Source organism: Camelus dromedarius, chromosome 12, assembly GCF_036321535.1.
Source record: "Camelus dromedarius isolate mCamDro1 chromosome 12, mCamDro1.pat, whole genome shotgun sequence".
Classification (NCBI taxonomy): domain Eukaryota; kingdom Metazoa; phylum Chordata; class Mammalia; order Artiodactyla; family Camelidae; genus Camelus; species Camelus dromedarius.
The window spans coordinates 47,186,031-47,208,059 of record NC_087447.1 but is presented as its reverse complement, the minus strand read 5'-3'; the positions used below and the strand labels follow the sequence as shown (position 1 = coordinate 47,208,059).

At 44.4% G+C, this 22,029-nt stretch overlaps 1 protein-coding gene across 2 annotated transcripts in view; it reads left to right on the top strand.

The window, feature by feature from the left end:
• The window catches only part of CLPB (ClpB family mitochondrial disaggregase), a 150,879-nt gene that overhangs the window by 43,428 nt on the left and 85,422 nt on the right, over positions 1–22,029 (top strand). For both annotated transcript variants that reach the window (XM_064492668.1, XM_010989160.3), the window contains one exon: positions 10,209–10,295. In XM_064492668.1, coding sequence (XP_064348738.1) covers positions 10,209–10,295 — 87 coding nt within the window. The remainder of the gene's footprint in view (positions 1–10,208; positions 10,296–22,029) is intronic.

Genomic DNA, 22,029 nt, shown 5'->3' with positions numbered 1-22,029 from the left:
TGCAGTCATCCCAGTCTACAGAGAACTAGGGCTTCCTGTGCTTCTATCATCCATTGATTGGAATTGTTTGCCAAGTTTGTTTTAACCTATAGGCAAGACCACTTTGAAGTATCATATTGCCATGTGACTGTGAAAGTAGTGCTGGTAGTATGGAGACTTCCATGAAGAAGAAAATGGGATTTCAGTCTAAGAGAAGAGGGTCTCTTCCAAGGGAGAAAGTTCTAGGAAGCAGAACTAATCAAAGCGAATCTTCGTCCCTCAGATAACCTCCTTTCCACTTAAGGCTTTTCCTTATTTATCTTTTCCTGGCAGTTGGTTAGTTCCATCAGACACCTCTCATGCACTTGTGCTAGCTCCAGGCTAAATGTGGGAAAGAAGGGAAGAAGTTGGGATATGTGCCCTGGAAGGCAGGATGGTTCAGTAGAGAGAGTGTGGGCTCCAGTCCCCAGCTGCCACTTACTGGCCATGTAATCTTGAGCAAGTCATTTGCCCTCTCTCTCTCTGACTCAGGCTCCTTCTCTATCACAGGACATGTGAGATTATAAATGCTAAGTGCCTGATGCATAGTAGGCTGCTCAAGAAACGTTAGCTCTTTTGAACTCCACCATTCAAGAGCTTTGCAAGACCTGAAGAGCCAAGCATACTGTGTGCTCACTGAACCTGTACAGGCAGCTGTCAGAGCACTTGTGTTCCTTAAAACACTTATTTGTATACTTACTTGTCCAATTTCCCCAGCCCCAGTTCAGACTGGAAGCTCCTTGTGGGCAGGATCCATGTCTGATTCATCTCTGTACCCTCAGTGTCCAGCACGGAGCCTGGCTTGGAGAAGAGGCTACTTGAGTTTTGTTACTGGGACAAACCTGAATTAATGAAGGCCAAAATTTGCCCCCACTTGTCTAGACAGGGCCAGGTATTGTGTTTGGCTTTGCCCAGTCCATTCTTTACTGAAAATCTCATAGGGTTCTGGAGCTTGGCAGTGGCAGCTCAAGTGCCAACCTTGTTTAAGAAATCTGAGCCACTTCTGTGTCTCCCTGGCAGCTGCCCTGCTGCCCTGCTGCCCTCCACAGCAGCCTCTAGGCCTGCTATGGTGCCAGTAGGTGGAGCTCATGGCCCTTTTCCACACTTCAGCTGCCTAGACAGACCTTGCCTTCTTGTCACCAAGTCACCAAGGCAGCTGTTTAGAGCCCTGAGCAGAGGTACCCAGATGAGGGTGTCCTGGACCACTCCCTCCCTTTCTGGCCTCGTATTGTTGGTTTTCGAATTTTATGGAATCCCAGCCATGGTGCACACTGTTTTAGGAAGCAGAGATATTTCCCATAGAAGATCCCAGGAGCTCATTAGAGGAATCTGCTCTGCCCATCCTTTCTAGCACAGCTCATGTCTCTGCCTTCAAGAAGTCATCCCTGTGGCTTTTGCTCTGACTTACACTCACATGTCCCCTGCTTGTATTTTAGTTATTTGTCAAGTGTGTAGCTGTCTAGTGAACACCTTGAAGTCAAGGATACTGCAGAATTCATTCAGAGTGCCCTTAGTATCCTGCTCAGAGTGCTGTAATAATCAGTCTCGTGTAAAGTTTATGGAATGAATAGCCGAATGATGGGTTGTGGTTTCTCAAAAAAATGTTATCCAGATTGAAGGATAATCTACAAACAAACTGGCCGTACTCTGCAAAAATGTTGGTATCATGAATATCAAAGAAAGGCTGAGAAGTTATCCTTGATGAAAGGAAACTGAAGGCACCTGCAATGCTTGATTCCAGTTTCGATCTTGCCTTATATCTGGATCCAGGGCAGGGGCTGAATTGCTATAAAAGATACGATTTGGATAAGTGAAGAAATTTAAATAGACTTTGTATTAGGTTAAAATATTTTATCAATGTTAAGTGTTCTGAATTTGATCATTATTGATTAATGGTTATGTAAGAGAATGTCCTTGTACTAGGAAATATGTGTATAACTATTTGGAAGTAAAGGGGAATAATGTCTGAAATGAACTCTCTCATGGTCTAGGAGAAAAGAAAAAAAGGAATGGTAAGCACCTGAGACAAAATGTGGTGAGACTCTGAGTGAAGGATTTATCTGAGGGGTTTTTCTGGAGTCTGTGCTATTTTTTAACTGCTCTGTAGTTTGAAATTGTTTCAAAATTAAAAATTAATAATCTATGCATTTTAATGTGTGCTAAGTTCCTGCTAGAAACTGTAAGAAAGATAGGGAAAAAAAAGATTCCCCCAGCCTTGGTTTTATTCTGTTTAATCCAGCAGTATTCAGTGAGATTCTGATATAGCTCCTCTGCTGTGTGCCTTTGAATGGTAATAATGATAGCTAACACTTAGAAGATGTGAATGCTTGCACATACATTATGTCCTTTGGTCATCTCTTCATCTCAGTGCCCTTGTTAGGTAGGTCTGGCAGACGAATAAGGTAGAATGGCTGAAGTTCAGAGAGGTTAGAATGGCCTGCTTACAGTCACACAGCCTGGAAGAGACAGGTGCAAGCTCATACCCGAATCAGTCTATTTGAAGGCCTGGTGCTGTCTGAGCCTCCATATCTGTATGTATAAGAGAAAGGATTGACCAGACTCATCTCAGCAGATCCTTCTTTATGTCTGGAAATTTTTAAAGTTTACATGATAGGAAGTAACTGGTTATGAAGCACACAGGCACATTACGCAACACACCTGCATTCATTGTCAGTGCTGCATAATTGCTGGTCCTTCTGCCTCACTGCCTACGCACAGCTCTTTGGGGTAGTCCGGGTATGGCAGTGCTGGGCCGGGCAGTCTCACTGAGGGTGAGAGCATCTGGAGAGCTTCCTAGGGGAAGGGCCGCAAGTGAGGCCTTGAAGGAGAGTGTTCAGTTCAAGTAGAGAAAGCAAAAGATGCCAGAGAGGCCTTGTGTCTGTGGAGTTGGAGTGCTAGGACCTGCCTGAAGTCCACTGGCAGTCTGAGGTCTGGCTGGGGTCTGAAAGCAGCCTTTCCTCCCTTACCTCACCCCTCCCAGCCCAGGCTGACTGGGTAGATAAGGCGCAGATGGAGGCTGTGTATGGATTCTAGCCCCAGGCGCCTTGCCTCAGCTCAGACAGCAGGGCCTGGTGCTGTTATTACTGTAAACAGGGCCTTCTGCGAGGCTCCAACCAGGGCCCTGTTGCCCAGATAGCGATCATGATTGAGTCTGCATGGCTCACTGCTTCCAGGCCTCTGATGCAGGTGGGACAGGCCTCCCCAGCTGCAGCTGAGGGCAGTTCATGTGAAGGATCCGGAAATCAGTTGGAACAATACACAATTGAAGTTCAGTGGCCGCTTTGTATTGATTAGTCATAAAGAAGGAGGAAGAAAAAATCAAGTGGTACCTCCCTCCCCTGAGTAGAAGAGCTGGTTTGCCGGAGTAATTCGTAACTGTCCCATACCCATCTGGGACTCTCTCCCTCCTTCTCTCCTAGAAATAGCAAGCCCGAGGAGTTATCTTTTCTTTGGAAGTCTAGCTGGTGCCTATGCCTGCTAGGAATCCACTTCTCAATTTTGATACTGTACATGTTTAGAATCCAAAGATTTTTAGAATTGGCTGGGACTTGAGAAATCATTTAATTCAATTCCCTTATTTTACTGCAGAGACAAGTGAGGCCCAGAGAGACAAATTTATCCAGGTCACAAAACTAGTTACTGAGAGAGCCATGACTGGAACCCATGGCCTCCAGCCTCCGGCCTGTGTCTAAGTGTCCTCAGCCCTGAGAGTGAGAAGCCCCACCCACACCGTCCCACATGTACACAGGAGCCTAAGTTCTATGAAAAAGTCAGGCACACAAGTATATGGGCATACTGGTGAGAGAGTTGTATAGGGAAATGCTGCAGACATTCATTTGTTCAGCCCCTGAGCCCTCTGGTCTGGGCCACTGTGCCAGCAGCACTGGGAGCTCAGAGACAGGGCACATCCTTGTTTCTAGGAGGCCATGCGACTACCGGGGACTGAGACAAGGAAGCTAGGAAACTATATGACAACTGAAAGGGTAAGGGTTTTGTGGGGGGTTTTTTCCTCTAAGAAAGTTTTTTTCTTAGGAGTAATAGTATGTTTATTATAAAAAATAGCAACAAAACTTCGAACAATACTGATGTGTTCACAGCAGGAAGTGAAAGTTTGACTCCCTCATCCCCCTTCCCCAGCAGAGGTAACCACTGCTGCCTGTTTGGTCCATCGCCTTCAGGACTGTTGGATCCCTGATAGATGGGAGCAGCTTTATTTTTTTCCCTTGATTAGTTACTCTCCTCTGGAAATCTTCAGCTCTTGGGCTAGGAAGCCCTTATTCTACCACTGCCCTTGCCTGGGGATTTGAGATCATTCATTCAACAATCCACAGAAAATTTGGAGCACTTATGTACCAAATTCTGTGTACACCTTTCATATATCATCCTAGTTTACTCTTTAATTCCTTAAAATGAGGCAGACAGAAATTGGAAAAATGATAATAACAATAGCATAGGCTCTTCTGTTTGTCCAGTGCTTTATTGCATACCAAGTGCTTTTATATTAGTTTGTCTCATTGTTTTTCATGGTGCTGCTGCATGACACATGGAGTAGGATAGGGCCAGTGGGGTCCTCCTCTTCCTTTTTAAACAGATGTAGAAACAGGCTCAGAGAGCAGGAGCTGTCACTCAGATGAGGGAACCACGTGAGGTCCAGAAAGTTTAAGTCACTCACTCACCCACGGCTACCCACCCAATAGAGCCTGTGTTTGAGCCAAGATCTCTCCTTATTTTCCCTCCCCACTCTACTGCCTGAGAGTTGTACAGGAGCTGGGATTCAGCTCGGGACTGCTAGTGTGGTCTCCTCTCTAGCTTCTACCCTGGGTCAGCCCCCAGTTAGTGCTACCTCCTGCTGCCTTGCCAAGCAGGAGACCTAGTTCATTAGGGAAGGATCTTCTTCAAGTTCTGAATGAACCTAGAAAGGCCTGCAGTGCCCACCCCCACTCCCCAGCCCCCCGACACAGGCTGCTCTGCCCTGAGTGGCAACCTATATTAAACATTCCACTCATCATCTCAGGGATGATGGAATCCTAACCTTTTCGGAGACACCGTGCTCTGTCACAAGCATTGCTCTTTTTAAAAGAGATTAATTCACTTGCCGCATTTTGTCCATTGGTGAAAATCACAGGGGAGAGCAAGGGTGGCTTTCTCAGGCCTCAGAGGCCCTTTCAGCCACTCTCAGCAGGCAGTCACCCGCCCAGCTGGCCCAGGACTTTGAAATGACTGCCCGCTGGGCATTCACTTGCAAAGCAACAAAATGAAATGGAAGAAACCTGGGTTTGTGAAATCTGAACTTTTGGAACTGCTCTCACACAGAGAGAAAGTAGGAGAGGAGCCCACCCAGCTCTGAAAGAGGAAAAGTTGTTTGGAGTTGGGGTCATTTGTGGTTTTTATGCTTGCTTTAGTCCTTCTTGGATTTACCAGGTGCCACCACTCCTTGTGGAGTTCTGCCTTGTGGTATCTCTTTTAATCCTTACAGCCACTTTGCACAATAGGAATTAATATATCCCCCATTTCACAGCTAGTAAGTGACAGAGCTAGAATCTGAACTCCAGCCTTTGGACTCCAGGGCCATTGCTTTTTTCATTATACCTCAGCCCCAAGAGGCTGCAAAGAGCGATGCTCAGTCAGGTTGCTGGGCAGGGCTTAAAAGCTGGTGTCGCAGTGAAGAACACTGACATTTGCCTCCTAGGAGTGACCCCTCAGGTTTGTGGAGCCCTTTCCTTCAGATTTCAGTGTCACCTCTTAAAACCCTAGTGGACCTATGAAGAGACTGAAGCACAGAGAGATAATATAACTACCCTGTGGTATTCGAGTAGGAGGTGGCAGAGCTGGAACTAGAACGCAGTTCTCTTGCTTCTACCCTATGCTTTATCTACTCTTCATTGAAAGGATTGCAAGTTTGGAGAAACCTTCTCTCCCAGCAGTCCCTCCTCTTAAAAGAAACCTCTGTAATGTACAGAAAATGAAATCCCCAAATGCTAGTATGCATATAACAAGTAGCTCAAAATTGTTGGTAATCAGAGACATACAATTTAAAACAATAATGTGAGATCCCTATTGAATTTGCAGTGATTAGGAAGCTGGCTACTGCTAGGTGTTGGCAGTACACAGAAACACCCCTGTCCTGCTGGTGAGAAGGTAGATGGAGCAGCTCTCCTGGGGAGGACTCTGGTGCTATTTAGTCAAATCAAGTAAAGTAAACCCTATAACCCTACAATCCAGGGAAATACTCACACCAGTCCAAAAGGGTACATGTAAGAGGATGTTCTTTTAGCATTGCTTTCAGTGGCTGGGAGATGGAGGTTACCTGGGTGGGTATCCCTGGGAGAGCAGAGAGGGAATATCTGGTGGAAAATTAAGTAGCAATTTTTAAATGGAATTATTATATACTTAGCAGTATGAGCATATCTTAAAATGCAGTTATTTGTGAAAAAAATGATAAACAGATGCACATATATAAAGATTATGTGTGTGTGTGTGTGTATATATATATACACACACATATACATACATACATACACACACATATATATATAAAGGAAAATCCTGCTTGGTTCAGGTCCTAGGAAGTAAGAACCTTCATCTTGTCTCCTCTCAGTAACCAGCACACAGCCAGACACAGTGGGTGTGTGTACATGTTTGTTGAATAAATGAACAAAGGAGTACCTGGAGCCAGCCTGGCTGAATTACCCAGGTCATCCTGTGTGACCCTGTTTTAAAATCCCTGGGTATTGGTCAACCTGCCACTACCAACTTCAGACCAGATCTTTGTTCCATCAAAGAGATGGAATTAAGGTAGGGTGGCAGGCAGAAACCACTCTGTACTGAATACCTGCTATATGCCAGGGACTGGGGGGGATCCCTGCAAATTAGAGATTATTGTCCCTATTTGATAGGTGGAAAATGTGAGACTCGAATTGATTTGCTCAGCATTATCTAGCTGGACCAGAATTTGAATCCAGGTCAAAAGCCTGGATTCAGCTTACTCCAAAGCCTTTTATTTATCCTTTCCTTTTTATTACACTACACTCAACCCTTAAGGGGCAGAAAGAGGAAGCATCTCAGTCTTCTTTCTTCAGCTCTGCCTCCAGAGAAGTGCTGCTTCCAGAATTCTCAGGGCCCAGGAAGGGAACACAGAACATTGACTCACCGAAGGCGTAAAGGATTCTGCCTGCACTGTTTCTTTTAGCCACACCCACTTTCTCATTTCCCGGCCCTAGTTCCTCTCCCTTGGTCCATATCACAGTAACCTCCAAACTGGTCTCCTTGTCCCCATTTTTGACTCTGCCCACTTTCAAATTGAATCTGCTTAAGCTATGGAGTGGCAAATAGGTTTGGCAAATAGGTTATGGAGTGACAAATAAGGAATGGCAAATAGGTTTCCTCTTTGCCAGCTTCAGTTGATTGATGGTGACTGATTGGAACCAGTCTTGAGAAGGATTTTGAGGCTCTTTCAGAGGCTCCATGGGAACGAGCTGCTGGGAGAGATTCCTAATTTCTGATGTAGATGCAGGAGTGCAGGACAGTAGCACACATGCCAGGCATTTGTCAACTCTTTAGAACAGGTTTTTAACCTAGGGTCCACAGTTGATTTCAAAGGAACCTATGAACCCTTGGACATTGTATGTGTAAAAAAAATTTTTGGGGGGGAGCATGTGTGCGCATCTGTGCACTTTTCTGGATAGAGTCATCAGCTTTGATCATATCCTCAAAGGAATGCATGGCTCAAAAAAGCTTTATGCTCATCGCCTTGGCCTCCTAGCCTGGCTTTTGAGGCCCTGCATACCTTGGCAGCTGTCTGTTTCTGTACTGTTAATTATCACACAGATGGATCTACTTTATGGTCTCTGAGTGTACCTTCCCATCACTTCCTTGCTTTTGAATAACAGTATCCTGTTCCTTTTGTCTTGATTGGCATGCACTTCCTCCCTCTTTAAATTATTCCTGTTCTTCAGGGCATAGTTTGAGTCTTTTCCCTCAGAAACCTCTTTGATTTGCTTCAGCCCTTCCTAATTTTCCAGTCTTGTGGACTGAGGGCTACAGAAGTGAGGCCATCCAATCAGAGTCACAGTTAAGATCAGAATTCCAATCTCTCAACTTTTGGAACCCTGTGCTGTCTGTGGCACCACTTGGCCTGCTAAACAGGGGAAAATTTTGTAAATTAGGAAGGTTTTGTTCAAAAAGAGATTTTTGTCTCACAGAAGATTCATCCCCAGGGTTCTACCCCTCTTTTAACATTCTTGGCTATAGACAATTGTTTCTGCATAAAAGATGATTAAGAGTATATGTGGTAGGAGGCCCAGGACTTTCACCAGAAGAAAATTTTCAAGCTAGAAGTGAGAGAAGAGGGTTTCCCAACCTCCTCTCTTGACATTCTCCCCTCACATTTTGTGCCCCAGTCATGCCAGACCTCTTTCAGGACCTAATATACCCCTGCTGCTTTCTCTTCTGGATGAGAGGCTTTACTTCTGCCTGGACCATTCCTTCCCTCCCTTGTCTCCTCTTGTCTGGCTGTCTCGGTTGTCACCTCCTCAGAGAGGCCCTCTGAGTCATTAAGGCTGGTTGTACACCTGTAGCCTGTACCTCCTTCATGACACTCTATGTGTGGTGATGTGCTTGCTGGTTTCTCTCCCCTTTAGCTTTGTCAGTACCTGTCTCATTCCCTGCACCAGCACAGGCTGAGCGAATAAATGAGTACATGATGTGTCTCCTCTTCCAAGCCTTCATCACCTGTTTACTTCAACAGCACAGAGGTTTAACTTGGTCCGGAGAAGCATTTACTACAGATTATGGTACCAGAATGGTGCTAGGACTCAACCCCAAGCCTCTGGACTCTCTGCCAGTGTCTTTTCATCTAGAACCCACTGAAGAGCAATCAGTTCCCCCAAACACACATTCCTCATAAGCAGGTCCTGCCTTGTTGGTGAAACACTCTTAAATTTTGGTCTCCCTCTTTCCTGGCCTCCTACACACGTCTGTGGGAAACCATACACTACAGGCTTTGGTTTCTTGCCATCATGAGTCCTCCCTCCACAACTGAATTCCCTAGTGCAGACCCTACATCTTTTCTGTACCCCCATCACAGAATTCAGCACAGGACCAAGCACATGTCATGTTGATTTGCTGGAGTCAGTTTAGTCTTGTGTCTTCCAGTTCCAGGTTCAGTATAGAGGAAGGCTGGTGAGGTGAGGATTCAGGCTACAGAGCCACTATGTACTTGAATTCCAGTCACTGTATTGCCCCTTAGCTAACTTTGTGACCTTAAGCGAGTCACTCCACCTCCATGAGCCATGTTACTGCCCCCATGAAAAGATTAATATCAGCTCCTTAAGCTTGTTTAAAGAGTAAATGAGAGATGTCCGTAAAGTTCCAAGGCAGTTCCTCTTGTAGTAGGTGCTCAGTTAGAGTTGGTTCTCTTTGCTTTCCTTCTCTCTATCCATGTAATATGGCTCCCTATTACTAGGACCCAGAATTCAGGCTTTTAGTGGTATACTTAAAACCTCATGTTTGTTAATTTATCCAACAACTCTTGAGCTCTTACTGTGTACTAGGCATTGGCACGTAGAGTCAAGTAGGCTCACGTGGGCTTTCCTAGAAACCTAATCTAGCATTTCAATTTTTCTTTCCATCTTTCCTTGGGCTCAAAGAGTTCCAATTTCCACACAGCCACCCTACAGATAAACTTGAGAAGTACAATCCTTCTGTAAACTGAGAACTACGTAAATGAGAAGTGTTGTTGGGCATTTGGCGCTGAGCACGGGGAAATTCTAAGGAAGGAGGAGAGACCTGTGGACTGGATGAATCCAGGAAGCCTTCTTGAGAGAGCGTCCTCAAGCCAGTATTGTACCCCATTGCATGAAAGTAGGATTAGAATAGACAGAGAGGCAGGGAGGGAGCTTTCTGGACAGAGAGGGAGTGGGAGTGTCAGTGTATTATGACAGGGAAGGCACATTCTTTCCTCAGAGGGCTGGGAGGATAACAGCAGGGACAAACTCATTTAAAGGAAGAGGGAGAGAGGTAGGGGAATTCAGGGGTTGCGGGGAGTGGCCACAGGAGCTGGGATGGGTATTTAGTTCTCAAAGGCCTCTAACTATTTCCAGATTCATCCAGCCACCTTGTTTGTTGATTTCTCATTTCTTCTACTCTTATGTCCCTGGTAAGCTGTAGAATGAAAATATTTCTTTTTCTAGACTGTTGTCAGAAGGTGCAGATGTCAACGCAAGGCACAGACTCGGCTGGACAGCACTCATGGTGGCAGCCATCAACCGAAACGACAGGTGAGAGATCTCCTTCCACACAGGTCTCCCTTAGCCAGAGCTCCTCAGATGGTGATCCTGAACCTTCTCCTGCCCTTGCCTGTCCCCCTGCTGTCCTCTCCAAAGACAGGGAAATGGACTCAGCCCAAGGTACTGGTCTACACCTGGTGCAATGGGAAGTATAGGAGATATGGAGAGGGAAGATGCAGCTTTGGATCCCAGCTCCATCATTCGTTGGCTTTGTGACCTTAGGCGAGTTATTTGCATTGAAGCAACAAAATGTTTGAAAGCCTGCTGTTAAGTGGCTAGGTGTACTTGTGCACGTTATTATCACGATTCCATTATCTGTTATCTGTCTGTGTTAAGGAGTCTGCAGTCACTGTCCCCAGCAAGGGCTCCATTGGGCTGTTCCTTTGAAAGTTGTGTTGGAAATTAGGGAAGGGGGGACATTCCTTCCCTCCCATTGGAGGCCCTGCTATTATTTTCCTACCCGGTCCCCCATTCCAATCTGAGTAAAGATTGAAATAGTCTACTTTGTATAAAGAGTTTTATCCCTTCTCACAACCACCCTACAAGATACATACTATTATTTTCATTTTTCAGCAAAGGGAATTGAAGCCCAGAGAGGTAAAGTGATGTGTCTAAGGTCACACAGATAGGATTTAGAACCTGGTCTAGCTGCCTGCAGACATTGTGTATTTTGCTGTACCTCACTGCTGCCTCCCTGTGCCAGATCCTGGGCTTGAGCTGAATGCTGCCTTTCCATCCCAGTCTCTAGCTGTGATTGTGCAAAAGAATTGATTGAAAAACAGCAAAGGAGATACTTTCAAAGAAGGCAGACAGGGCACTTCAGTAGTAGCCACTGACATTGATAGTTGCAGATACCAGTTTTCATTTTCCTTCAAGCAGACTTTTAAGGCTTTTATCTACCAGTACTGGCCAGTCGTAAATGTGGTGGAAACCAACCAGACGGGGATTTTATAATGTCAGGGTGGCGCTGCCTCAGACCGTACTGAGCTAGTTCTCTCTTCCCTGCTCCTCTGTCGTGAACTTGATATCAGCACTCTGTCCCCTTATATGCCTCTTTAGACCCAAGTGCTTAGTCTTTAAAAAAAAAAAAAAAAAAAAAGTAAATAGGCTTTACAGTTGAGAGACTTGGAGTCCAGTCCTGGCTGTGACTCTTAGTTGAATTTCAGAATTCTGTGGACACCATGTTTCTTTACCTAAAATCAATTATTTCTATAAACATTTGGTAGATCTCTACTCTGGGCCAGGGTCTATGCTAATTACTGGGAAATCAGAAGCCTTGGGAGTTCTTAGTCTAATGTGGAAAAGACAGGCAGGAAGAGAGACAGAGTATAGTGTAATCAGTGATGTTAGAGAAGTGTGGACAGGATATTATCAAAGCAGAGGGTGTGAGGGGACTGAATGTGGTAGCAGAGTGGATAGATGCTACAGGTTACAAATGGTTGATGTTATTCACTGCCGCCTGCACTAGACCTCTCTATCTACAAACACATGTGTGTTTATTCTACCACTGATACCCTCCCCTCCACCCCACCCACCTGTCTTTCCCAGATTGTATGTATCTCCATCTGCAAGAGATATCCAGAGGTAGAGAAAAGGGAGGGGTTGTGTGCCCTTCTGTGTGTTGTATTTTCAGTGTTGAGAAGGGATAGGAATAACACTGTAAGAGTCCTGCCAGTCAGCGAGCAGATAGCTAGTAGATGTGCTTCGAGGACATTTCTCTCTGAAACTATTGAGTTGTTGGTTTAACTGATTGCTCTGTCTATCCAGGGCCATTACCAAATCAGTGGTGTGCATTGAGCAAAGTGAATGTTGGCTTATTTACTTGCTTTGGTTCCTAGGACTAATTATTGGTGTTTTAAGCTTCTATTTTGTGCCCTCCTCTTCCTTGTAGTACTCAGGGAGGACAGATTTTTATTGAAAATAGCACACTTTCAGGTTGGATTTGTTTATTCATACCACAAAAAAATATTGGCACCTACTTTTTGCCAGGCACCGTTCTTGACAAAGATCCCTGTCCTCAAGGAGCTTATTTCTATACTAGTGGTAGTCACTGGGTAGAGAGAGGCAGGGACAGACTATAAACAAAAAATATAATGCATAAGTAAACTGTATAATACATTAGAAGATAATGTGAATTATGGAAAAAAAGGAAAAGTAGAATCTGGTAAAAGAGAATGCCATACACTGGTCAGGGTGAGTAGGCCTCATTGGTAGGGTGCCGTGGGAGGGGTCTTGAAGGATTATCGGGTCCATCCCAGCACAATCTGCCAAGAAATTTTTCCTCATTAGAAGTGTGCTGATTGTCCTCTCATCAGTCCCCAAACCCTTCTGGAATCATATTGACCAAGCCTGAAATACCACCACCTTGAAATGAATTTGGATCAAGGGAAGGTAGAAGGGCAGCAGATTCAAGGCTCGAGGGAGAGAGACTGACAGATGCCCAGTCATTTCACCCTCAACTGCCTTTAGTGCGTGTCAAGTCCTTAGGGAACACTGTAGTCTCTATCCTTAAAGAGATTAACTTCTTGTGAACTTTTATTTATATGTGTATTTATTTATTTAATTTTCAGTAATAAAGAAGAGTGGTATTTTGTTTAATTTTGAACAGAAAATACAGTACTGTGGAACAAAATGTTAAAAGTATAAACGGAATTTATTTATAATTTATTCTCTCCCTTTATTTCTAAAAAAGCTTGAGGTGACTTAAAATACAAATACAAGTGTACACAGAAGAATTAAAACTGGATCAAGATTAGAAGTCATATTGGTAAAAGGAAAGATAATTCTGTCAGGATTGAACTAGAGATCTCCTTTTCCAAAAATAGGTTTATTGTTTTTGTAAAAATAATATAGAGAAGAAAGTAGCCATCAGCTGAATTCCCTCTAACTAGAGGTTGATCACTGTATATCTATATCTCTATCTGTGTGTGTATAATTTTACATAAATGGGACCAGGCTATACCTGGCTGTAAATTCAGGTAATTAGTGGAATCGAGTATGAATTTAGATTGAAGTCTCCTGACAAGCAAGGAAAAAAAGAGATCTAAGAGAGTTTCAGTTTTTCAGGAGGGAGGAATTTTGTTCTGATATTATATTACCATTTTATGCATCCAGCAAACATTTTAAAAAACTATAATGTGTCAAGCGCTGATGTGCTAGGCTAGAGGGGATTCAGATACTAAGTAAGCATCACAGCCTTTGCCTTAAGAAGCTTACTTGGGCTGATGACATCAAGGACTTGAGCAATGTGATGGCCATTGTCTTCAGTAGCTGTTTTGCCAAAGATTTACCAACATTCTGTTAGGACAATCCTTTTGCCAGCCTAGTAACAGCTTGGGTGTAGTATTGACTTGAGGAGCGGTCGGCAGGGGCTGGCCCCGTCTCCACAGTGAGCCCCCTGTAAGCCTCATGCCACAGGCACTTGTTTAGCCTGAGTCTGGGTGCCTCACTTTGTGTTGCACTTTGACCCACCCCAGCTAAAGGCTAAGCCACAGGGTCCCAAGATGACCACTGTGACATAGCACAGCCTCCTCTGGCTCGTGCAAATATACCCAGCCTTCAGCTAAATTCAATTAGTTTTTCTTTAAGAAGGGAAAGAAATCCAATTTTACCAAACATGGGCAGACAGTGGAAGGCACTTTGATGTTACAACCTCTCAGTGATGCTTTACTTAGTCACAAGTTCATAAGCAAGAAGGCCTAATTACTTGGGAAAACATGGGATTAAAACTGGACACAATGGCTGAGTATCCGCTCTTGGGCAACTTGATTCGAACCCATGCACCCAGTTCGTGTGTGGTGCAAACTTTGATGTGTGCTGTGACAAGCTGAAAGTCATGACCCCCTCAGGGATGCTCCTTCACATGGCATTTGCAGGATGTGTAGGCGGAGAGGCAGTGCCTGCCAGGCCTGTTTGCTCAACTTTGATGTCCAAGCAGCCACAGGCCCCACTGTTTGCTCTTTCACTGAGGGATGGATTGGGAGCCTCCTACCTTTCCCAGTGGACAATGGCCAGCAATGGAGTGTGACGACTGTTGACCATTCCAGGAGCCTGATGGACCAGAACAGGGCTTTGGGAGATGCAGAGCCTGGGGGGCCAAAAGCTGTTTATAGGACAGCCATTTCTCCAGATGTAGCTTTCCTTAAAGCTTAATGTTGGTTGGATGCTTATTGTAGAGGTAAAAATAGTCTCATGAGTTTTAATAGGTACTAAGTGCTGCTTGACCCTCTATCCAGTGGCACTAAGGTATTTATAAATGGAAAGTTTAGTTCTTTCCTGTTTTCTTCATTAGCATGTATGTGCAGAGGATATTGGTTTGGAAGAAACATGGTATGATTTAAATCCTTATAATTTCTAATTTCTCAAAAGAGAAGCTGTCAAAACACGCCTGATAAAGGAATAGTATCCAGGAGATATAAAGAACTCTTACACATGAATACTAAAAAGATAGCCCAATTTTTAAAAAATAGGCAAAATATTTGAGCAGACACTATACCAAAGAAGGGATGGATGCCAGATAATCACAAGAAAAGTTACTCAGCATTTAGGGAAATGCAAGTTAAAAATCACAGTGAGATAACCACTACACATCTACCCTAATGGTCAAAATTTTAAAAACTGATAATACCAAGTGCTGACGAGGTTGCAGAACAGTTGTCATCACTGCTGATAGGACTGCGTAATGGTATAGCCACTTTGGGGGAAAACACTTTAGCAGTATCTTATAAATGTAAAATTACATATATCATGTAACCCAGCAATACCAACTCCTAGGTATTTGTGCATGAGAAATAAAACCATACATCTGCAACAAGACTTGTATGCAGATACTTATAGTAGCTTTATTCATAATCACCAAAAACTCGAAATCACCCAAATGTCCATCACCTGGTGAATGGACAAATTATGGTATATCCATACAGTGGACTATAACCCAGCACTAAAAAAAAAGAACAAACTTCTTGTACATGTAACAACCTGGTCGAATCTTGAAAGCTTTATCCTAAGTTAAAAGCAGACATGAAAAGTTACCTACTATGTAATTCCATTTATATGAAAATCTGGAAGAGGCAATTCTGTTGGGACAGAAATCAGGTTAGTGGCTGCTAGGGTTTAGGAGTTGGAGGAGGGACCCAAAGGAACTTCTGAGGTGATGGAAATATTCTAAATCTTGATTATGATAGTGTCCCACAACTCATCAAATTGTACATCTAAAAGGATGAAATTTATGTATCAATGATACTTCAATAAACCAACTTTAAAAAAAACTTTTTAAAAAGCCACCATCTCTCTAATTTTCACTGTTAATTGTGACCATTGGCATACTGAGAATTCATGTTTGTAGTGTCAAAATGAATTTGTACTGTTTATGGTCACCTGGAATGTTTTGAATTCTTATTGTCGATGGTATCTTACATTAGAGTACTGTATATTCTGACTGTTAGTAGAGAATAAAGATTCACACAATTTGTTATGTCATGGAGTAGAATTACTGATGAATAATGATAAATTCACTTCACAAGTGGTATACAGTGGGCTCATATAATTTCACAAAGCATCATATGATTCTTTATAGCAAGTAGAAAGTGCAGGGTACAGAACTGGGAGCTTGCCTCTCATCCCACAACATTCTTGAGTTCCTTGTCCCTGGACTACCATGCAGGTAGACCACATAAATAGTGTGGCCATTGTGGTGCTTCAGGAACCAAAGATCCTGAAAGAGTGATGTGGTTCGGGGCGGATTCACATTTGAACCCACTTGGGCTTGCTGGTTGCTTTGAAATCCCCTGCCTCAGAGAAGGTGAGACTGCCAGGCAGAGAAGGAAGCTCCAGCAGAACTGTTTGAAATTCCCCACAAGAGTCTCCCTCCCTCCTTCTGCCTTTTCTCCTGGAGTGCATTTCATCAGCATCGGAAGGACTGCTTCCCGGCACTGCCTTCCCTGCTTGGCTAGGGTCCCTGAGGAGCTGAGCTAATGAGTGGATAACACGCATTTGCCAAGGCCTTCCTGGATGTGGTACCTGGGCTTTGTTAATTTTAAAATGCCGCCATCCTTGGCTGAAGACCATTTAATTCCCCCTTATAGCAGTCATTTATTTTTAGCATTTGCTTATTTTTCCTCTACCTTGCTAAGGGGAGGAGGACGTTAAACCCTAATTTTAATAACCCAGCAGTATGTATGTGTGTGTGTATATATAACATATATGTATATTTCTTTTTATATATATGTATATATCTTCTTTATATATATGTGTGTGTGTGTGTGTGTGTGTGTGTGTGTGTGTATATATATATATATATCTTCTTTATCCAGTCATCTCTTGATGGACATTTAAGTTGCTTCCATGTCTTGGCTATTGTAAATAGTGCTGCTGTGAACATTGGGGTGCATGTATCTTTTCGAATTAGAGTTTTCCCTGGATATATGCCCAGGAGTGGGATCGCTGGATCATATGGTAACTCTATTTTTAGTTTTTTAAGGACCCTCCATACTGTTTTCTTAGTGGCTAACTGAATCACTATGTTGTACACCAGAAACTAACACAACATTGTAAATCAACTATACTTCAATTTAAAATTAATTAATTAATTATAAAAACCCCAGTAATCCAAGCCAGGTTGCTGTCCTGCAGGAGAAGTCTTATAGGCGTTTCTTTGTGGGGCTGACAGCTCCACATGTGTTCTTAGAGCGAAGAGGTGAAGCTACTCTTGCAGCTGGACCAGGGCAGCCTCCCTGGGAGGCTCTTCTTCCTTGCTGGCTGGCCAGAGGCAGAGCAAGTGGAGCAGCCCTGTACCTGTGCTTCAACACAGGTCTTTAGGAGGCCTGACAACGTGGAGGTCTGTCCTGCCTTGGAGGCCTCCAGACTATTCCCAAGGTCCCCAGCCTATTCTTGGCCAGGCTGCTTGCTTCAGAGTGGTACTTCCTTCGGCCCAAGGCTGGCTTTGTGCTATCTGATCTCCTGACCATTAAGTGATGATGATAACTACAGTTGATTGGGTGTCTTCTGTGTGCCAGGCCCATGTTGAATACTTCCCAGGTTGGCTCTTATCCTCACTGCAGTCCTAAAAGGGAGGGATTATTATCTCTATTTTGTAGATAAGGAAAATGAAGCTCAGAGATGCCCAAGTTGTCCATAAGTGAAGGAGGGAGCCAGAATTTGAAGCCAGGTCCCTCTGAACCCCAAAGCCTTATTATCTCCACTAAACTATGCTGCCTGTGAAGGGAAGATGCAGGGAGCAAAGCCATGGAATGAATGATGTGCCAGAACCAGGAGTCAAGTCAACTCAGGCAGGGGTTCTTGATGGCCCACTATGTACTGGATGATTTTGAGAAATCTAAAAGCTGACTAATTACTCCTTGTCCTCAAAAAAGCTATCAGAAGAGGGATTAAAACAAGCCCCACTTTAACTGTAGAATGAGGCAGAATATAGTCAGTACCCCAGAGAAGATCAGCTAGAGTGCTGGGAGGGAGAGCTAATGCAAGGAGGCCCTTTCATATGAGGTGGGCCTTGAAAGATGGACGAGATTTTGACTGATAGAGATGGAGAGCAGGAAGGCAGCATTTCTGGAATAAGGACCATTGTGAGCATAGGCTCCCAAAGGTGGGAAGGTAGGGATGTACTAGAGCTCGTGGGAGGAACTGGCAGGGTCTGAAGACCAGAGAGTGTGAAGGAAAGGCCTTATCCAACACAGGCCATGATCTTCTCCGGTGGTGACTGTCCAGCTTGTGGTAGAGCTGTGAGCTCTAGAGCTAGACCACTTGGGTTCAAATCCAAGCTCTTCCTCTTACTAGTCATCTACCTCGGCAAGTTCTTTCACTTATCTGTGATTGTTTCCTCAGCCATAAAAATGGAGATAATAAGCTGAGCTACCCTAAATGTGTGAGTATATGTAAAGTGTTTAGAACAATGCCTGCCATGTAGTAAGCACTCGATAAGGATTTGCTAATTAATAGTAGTATAGTAGCAGTTGTAGTGCCTTAATTATTATTACTATGATTGACACTGCTGCTGCTGATTGTGGGTGACCTCAGAGGAATTTAGTGAATTTCCTGCAGGTAATCTTTGATGGAGGTGGGGGTGTTACTTGCCTCAACCCAGTATCTCATAGATGACACAGAAGCGGTAGGGCTTTGGAAATTGTTTTTCCACTCCTTTTCATCTAAGAAGCTGGGCCTAGAACACGGGACCCCAGAGCACGGCGCTTTGATGTGGAGCTGGCTCTTGTCCCAGGTGGTTACCTGCCCGGGGAAGAACAGTGCCCAGTATTTCCCGCAAGGAAGGGTGGGTGAGGGTGCTGGCCAGGTGCCCAGAATGCCAGCACCATGCCCCCAGAAAAGTGTGCCGAGCTTGACATCTCTCCCATCCCTGCTGCTGTGGCTGATTATCTCTGAGTAACAAAGAGTCATTTCTAATCCCATTTAGAATCATTGCTCAAGATAATCCTGTTTCGTAGTAATGATATTCCAGTTCCAGCATGCACCCGTTTCTAGTTTGGCAGACGCATGCCTTGACCTCAGGCCACCCAGACACTGCTCCCTGGAAAGCGATGCCAGCTCATTTGCCTAACCTGACAGTCTCAGGGTACCCCCCTTCTCCAGCCCTATATCCCATCCTGTGGTTCTGTGTTCAGTGTTGTCTTCATGCAGAGGAGCAGTTGGGATCAAAAGAGTATCCAGTGCCCATTCCAGTTCAGCAGCCCGGGGAAAGGTGTTCCATTTCTAGGGACTGTGATATGGTCCACTCCAGCACCTCTTCTTTAAAGACGTCGGACCCACGCTGTACCATGAGCTACTTGTTTAAATAAGATTGCCAGGTGGGTGGGTCAGGAATATACAATAAACATAGTAGGTGTGTCTGGGTTGCAGCAAGATATTTAGCTGTTTCATGATGTCTACGTGGATAAAATATAATGTGGCAAATGGTTTAGTCAAACTAATGAATGGTGAATGATCTGGTTCATTTTTTATATAGGAATGAATATCAGACTGGAAAGCAAACTACACTGGTAAGCCACAGACTCGTATTCAGTAATCATATCACTGATTCTATTGAGACCATTGATAAATGCGAACCAAATTGACTGGTTAAATGAAGCTCAGAGAGATAGCTGATATGTTGGGTGAAAGAATTAGGGAAGTGAAAAAAGAACACGGTGGGCTAGAGCAGTGGTTAAATCTGTAGTGATAAAAATTTAACAGGGATCAGGGTGTCACTCTACAATTAAAATGAAAAAACCATTTGTAAAATCCAAGGCCTAATTTAGCAAAACTAGCAAGTAAAGCCCAGGAGCTGACTGAAAACTTAACATATGCATGAGCAGTACAGTGTTAAGGCCTCAGAAGTGAATTGATTCAACAAATATTTACTGGCCTGTCCTGGGCTCTGTGTGCAAGGGAACAGATGGTCAGGCACAGTCCCTGCTTTGGGGAGCACAGTCTAGTTTTGTGTGGCAAAGTGGTGAGGAACAAAGGCTCTGGAACGAGCACCTCAGTTTAAACCTAGCGCTACCTCTTACCAGCTCTGTTTCCTCATCTACAAAATGGGAATGATAATAACACCTGCCTCAGCATTTGTGATTAAAGATTCAAATGCATATAAAACTGCTTAGTGTGATGCCTAGTGCATAGTCTGAGAGACACACCAGCCCCAGCATGCTCTTATGGATCATTTGCCTAAAGAGAGCCTAGTCTAGGCCCATACTGTGGAAAGAATCCCTGACAACCAGGGCTTGACCACACTGGCCCATCGGTTTTACGAACCACAGATTGAAAGACATGAAAGTGTTTAGAACTAGGCTAAGAATGTAAAATTGGGATTGTCCTAGAAACCTTGTGATGGGTAGTCTTGATTCCATGGCCCTCTGCTTAATGTGCCATGCCCTCCTTGAGCCTTGCCCAAATTTATCTCACCTGGTCAGGCCCACTGCTGATATTGACCCTTGTCCATCTGAATCAGACTCCCACTTATCCCAGCTAGCTATTATGACCATCTGAAAATATCACTGTCTCTGGTACATAGTAAGGGTCCAGCACTCTGGGATATTAATACAAATTAATGGATGGTTGGGTAGGTGAGAACCAGTGTGGTTTAGGGGAATGTGCATCAGTTTTGGCCCCAGACAGACATGGATTTGACTTGGTTCCTGTGCTTATTTAATGTGTTCAGTTAGATAACTCCTGTTATCTTGCTGAGCCTCAGTTTATTCATTTATAAAATGGACTGGTACCTCATTGCAAGTGGTTATAAGGATCTGGAATAGCAAATGTAAAGTGTTCAACACACTGAGGCTGCTTTATTATAATTATTGATCTTTACCTTTTGAGGGAAGTAAACAAAACATTGTCCTAATTCGAGGAAACTAGAGCACGTTTTCTACACAGATGCCTTGCTTCCTACCTAATCTTTAGTTTGTTTCCTGAGGAGGCTGGCTTTGGAAAGAAAACTGCCTCCCATCCCCTCACCCCCAGCTCATGCCGCTGAGCCACTGAACTTTTAGATTCAACACATGCCGGTGCCTTTGGTCGGGCCACCCTGCCTTCCCGACCGCCCGAAGACCAGCCAGTAGACTGAATGAGCCACAGCTCATTTGACTTTCCAGCAGACCTCCTGAACTGTGACCTCTTTGCTTCCTTCCCTCATGGAGGTGTGTGCTGGGTGGAGAATAGGTCAACTCTTTGTCTTCTCCTTGGGACCCGTGACACTCATCACAGTGTCTGTGCTTGGATGTGGGGGTAGAGGGGAGGAGGAGTTGGAGGAGCTTCTCCTAAAGCTCCACATTGTGTGGGGATGACCTGGAGCTGGGATCACTGCCCTTCTTGCTTCACCAACTCCAGCTGCTCGCCAGCCGTCTTTGACACGCGCCTGGCCCACCCTAGGCCTCAGCTCACACCACAGGTTTCCTCGCTCTTTCCTAAATAATGTGACACGACCCCAAACCCCTCTGGCCACTGAGAGCAGAAAACCTTAACCTCAATCGATATAACTGTCCTCCCATACAGTGTGATGCCCCACTTCTCTGAAAGCAGGAGCTCATCGAGGTCCATGTGAGCTAACTTCCTACATGTGCTTCCACCTCTAATCTAATTACAACCTGATCAGCAAATTAAAACGCACTTTGTGGGGGCTGTGGCTCCAGAGGGAGTTCTCTGAGTCCCAGGAGCTGCCACTTAGGAACTACCCTCTTGTTCATTTCCTCAGCGTTGTCTAGGAACTGCCTGGTGGAAGGCAGGAAGGCCCTGGTGCTCAGGAGAGGAAAATGGAAGTTTTCCTCAGCTAAGCCTCCTGCGGCCCAGTTTGGACCCTCATGTGAGAGAAGACTAGGCAAGGCTGAGACAGTTGCCTTCCACCTTTTTACTGCATTTCCCATCAAATAAAATAATGATATCATGTATTCATCCTTCATTTATTCATGCACTCATTCAGAAAGCATCTGTTGACTACTTACTGTGATCCAGGCACTGGACAAGGAGCTGGGAAGGAAGGTTGAGACATGGTCCTTGCCCCATGGCCTACTGGGAAAGGCAAATAGAAGTGAACAGGCAAAACTAAAAGTAGACTTAACATATGATCAAGCAATCACACTCCTGGTCATATATCTGGAGGGAACTCTAATTCGAAAAGACACACGCACCCCAATGTTCATACATAGCAGCACTATTTACAGTAGCCAAGACATGGAAACAACCTAAATGTCCATTGACAGATGACCAGATAAAGAAGTTGTGG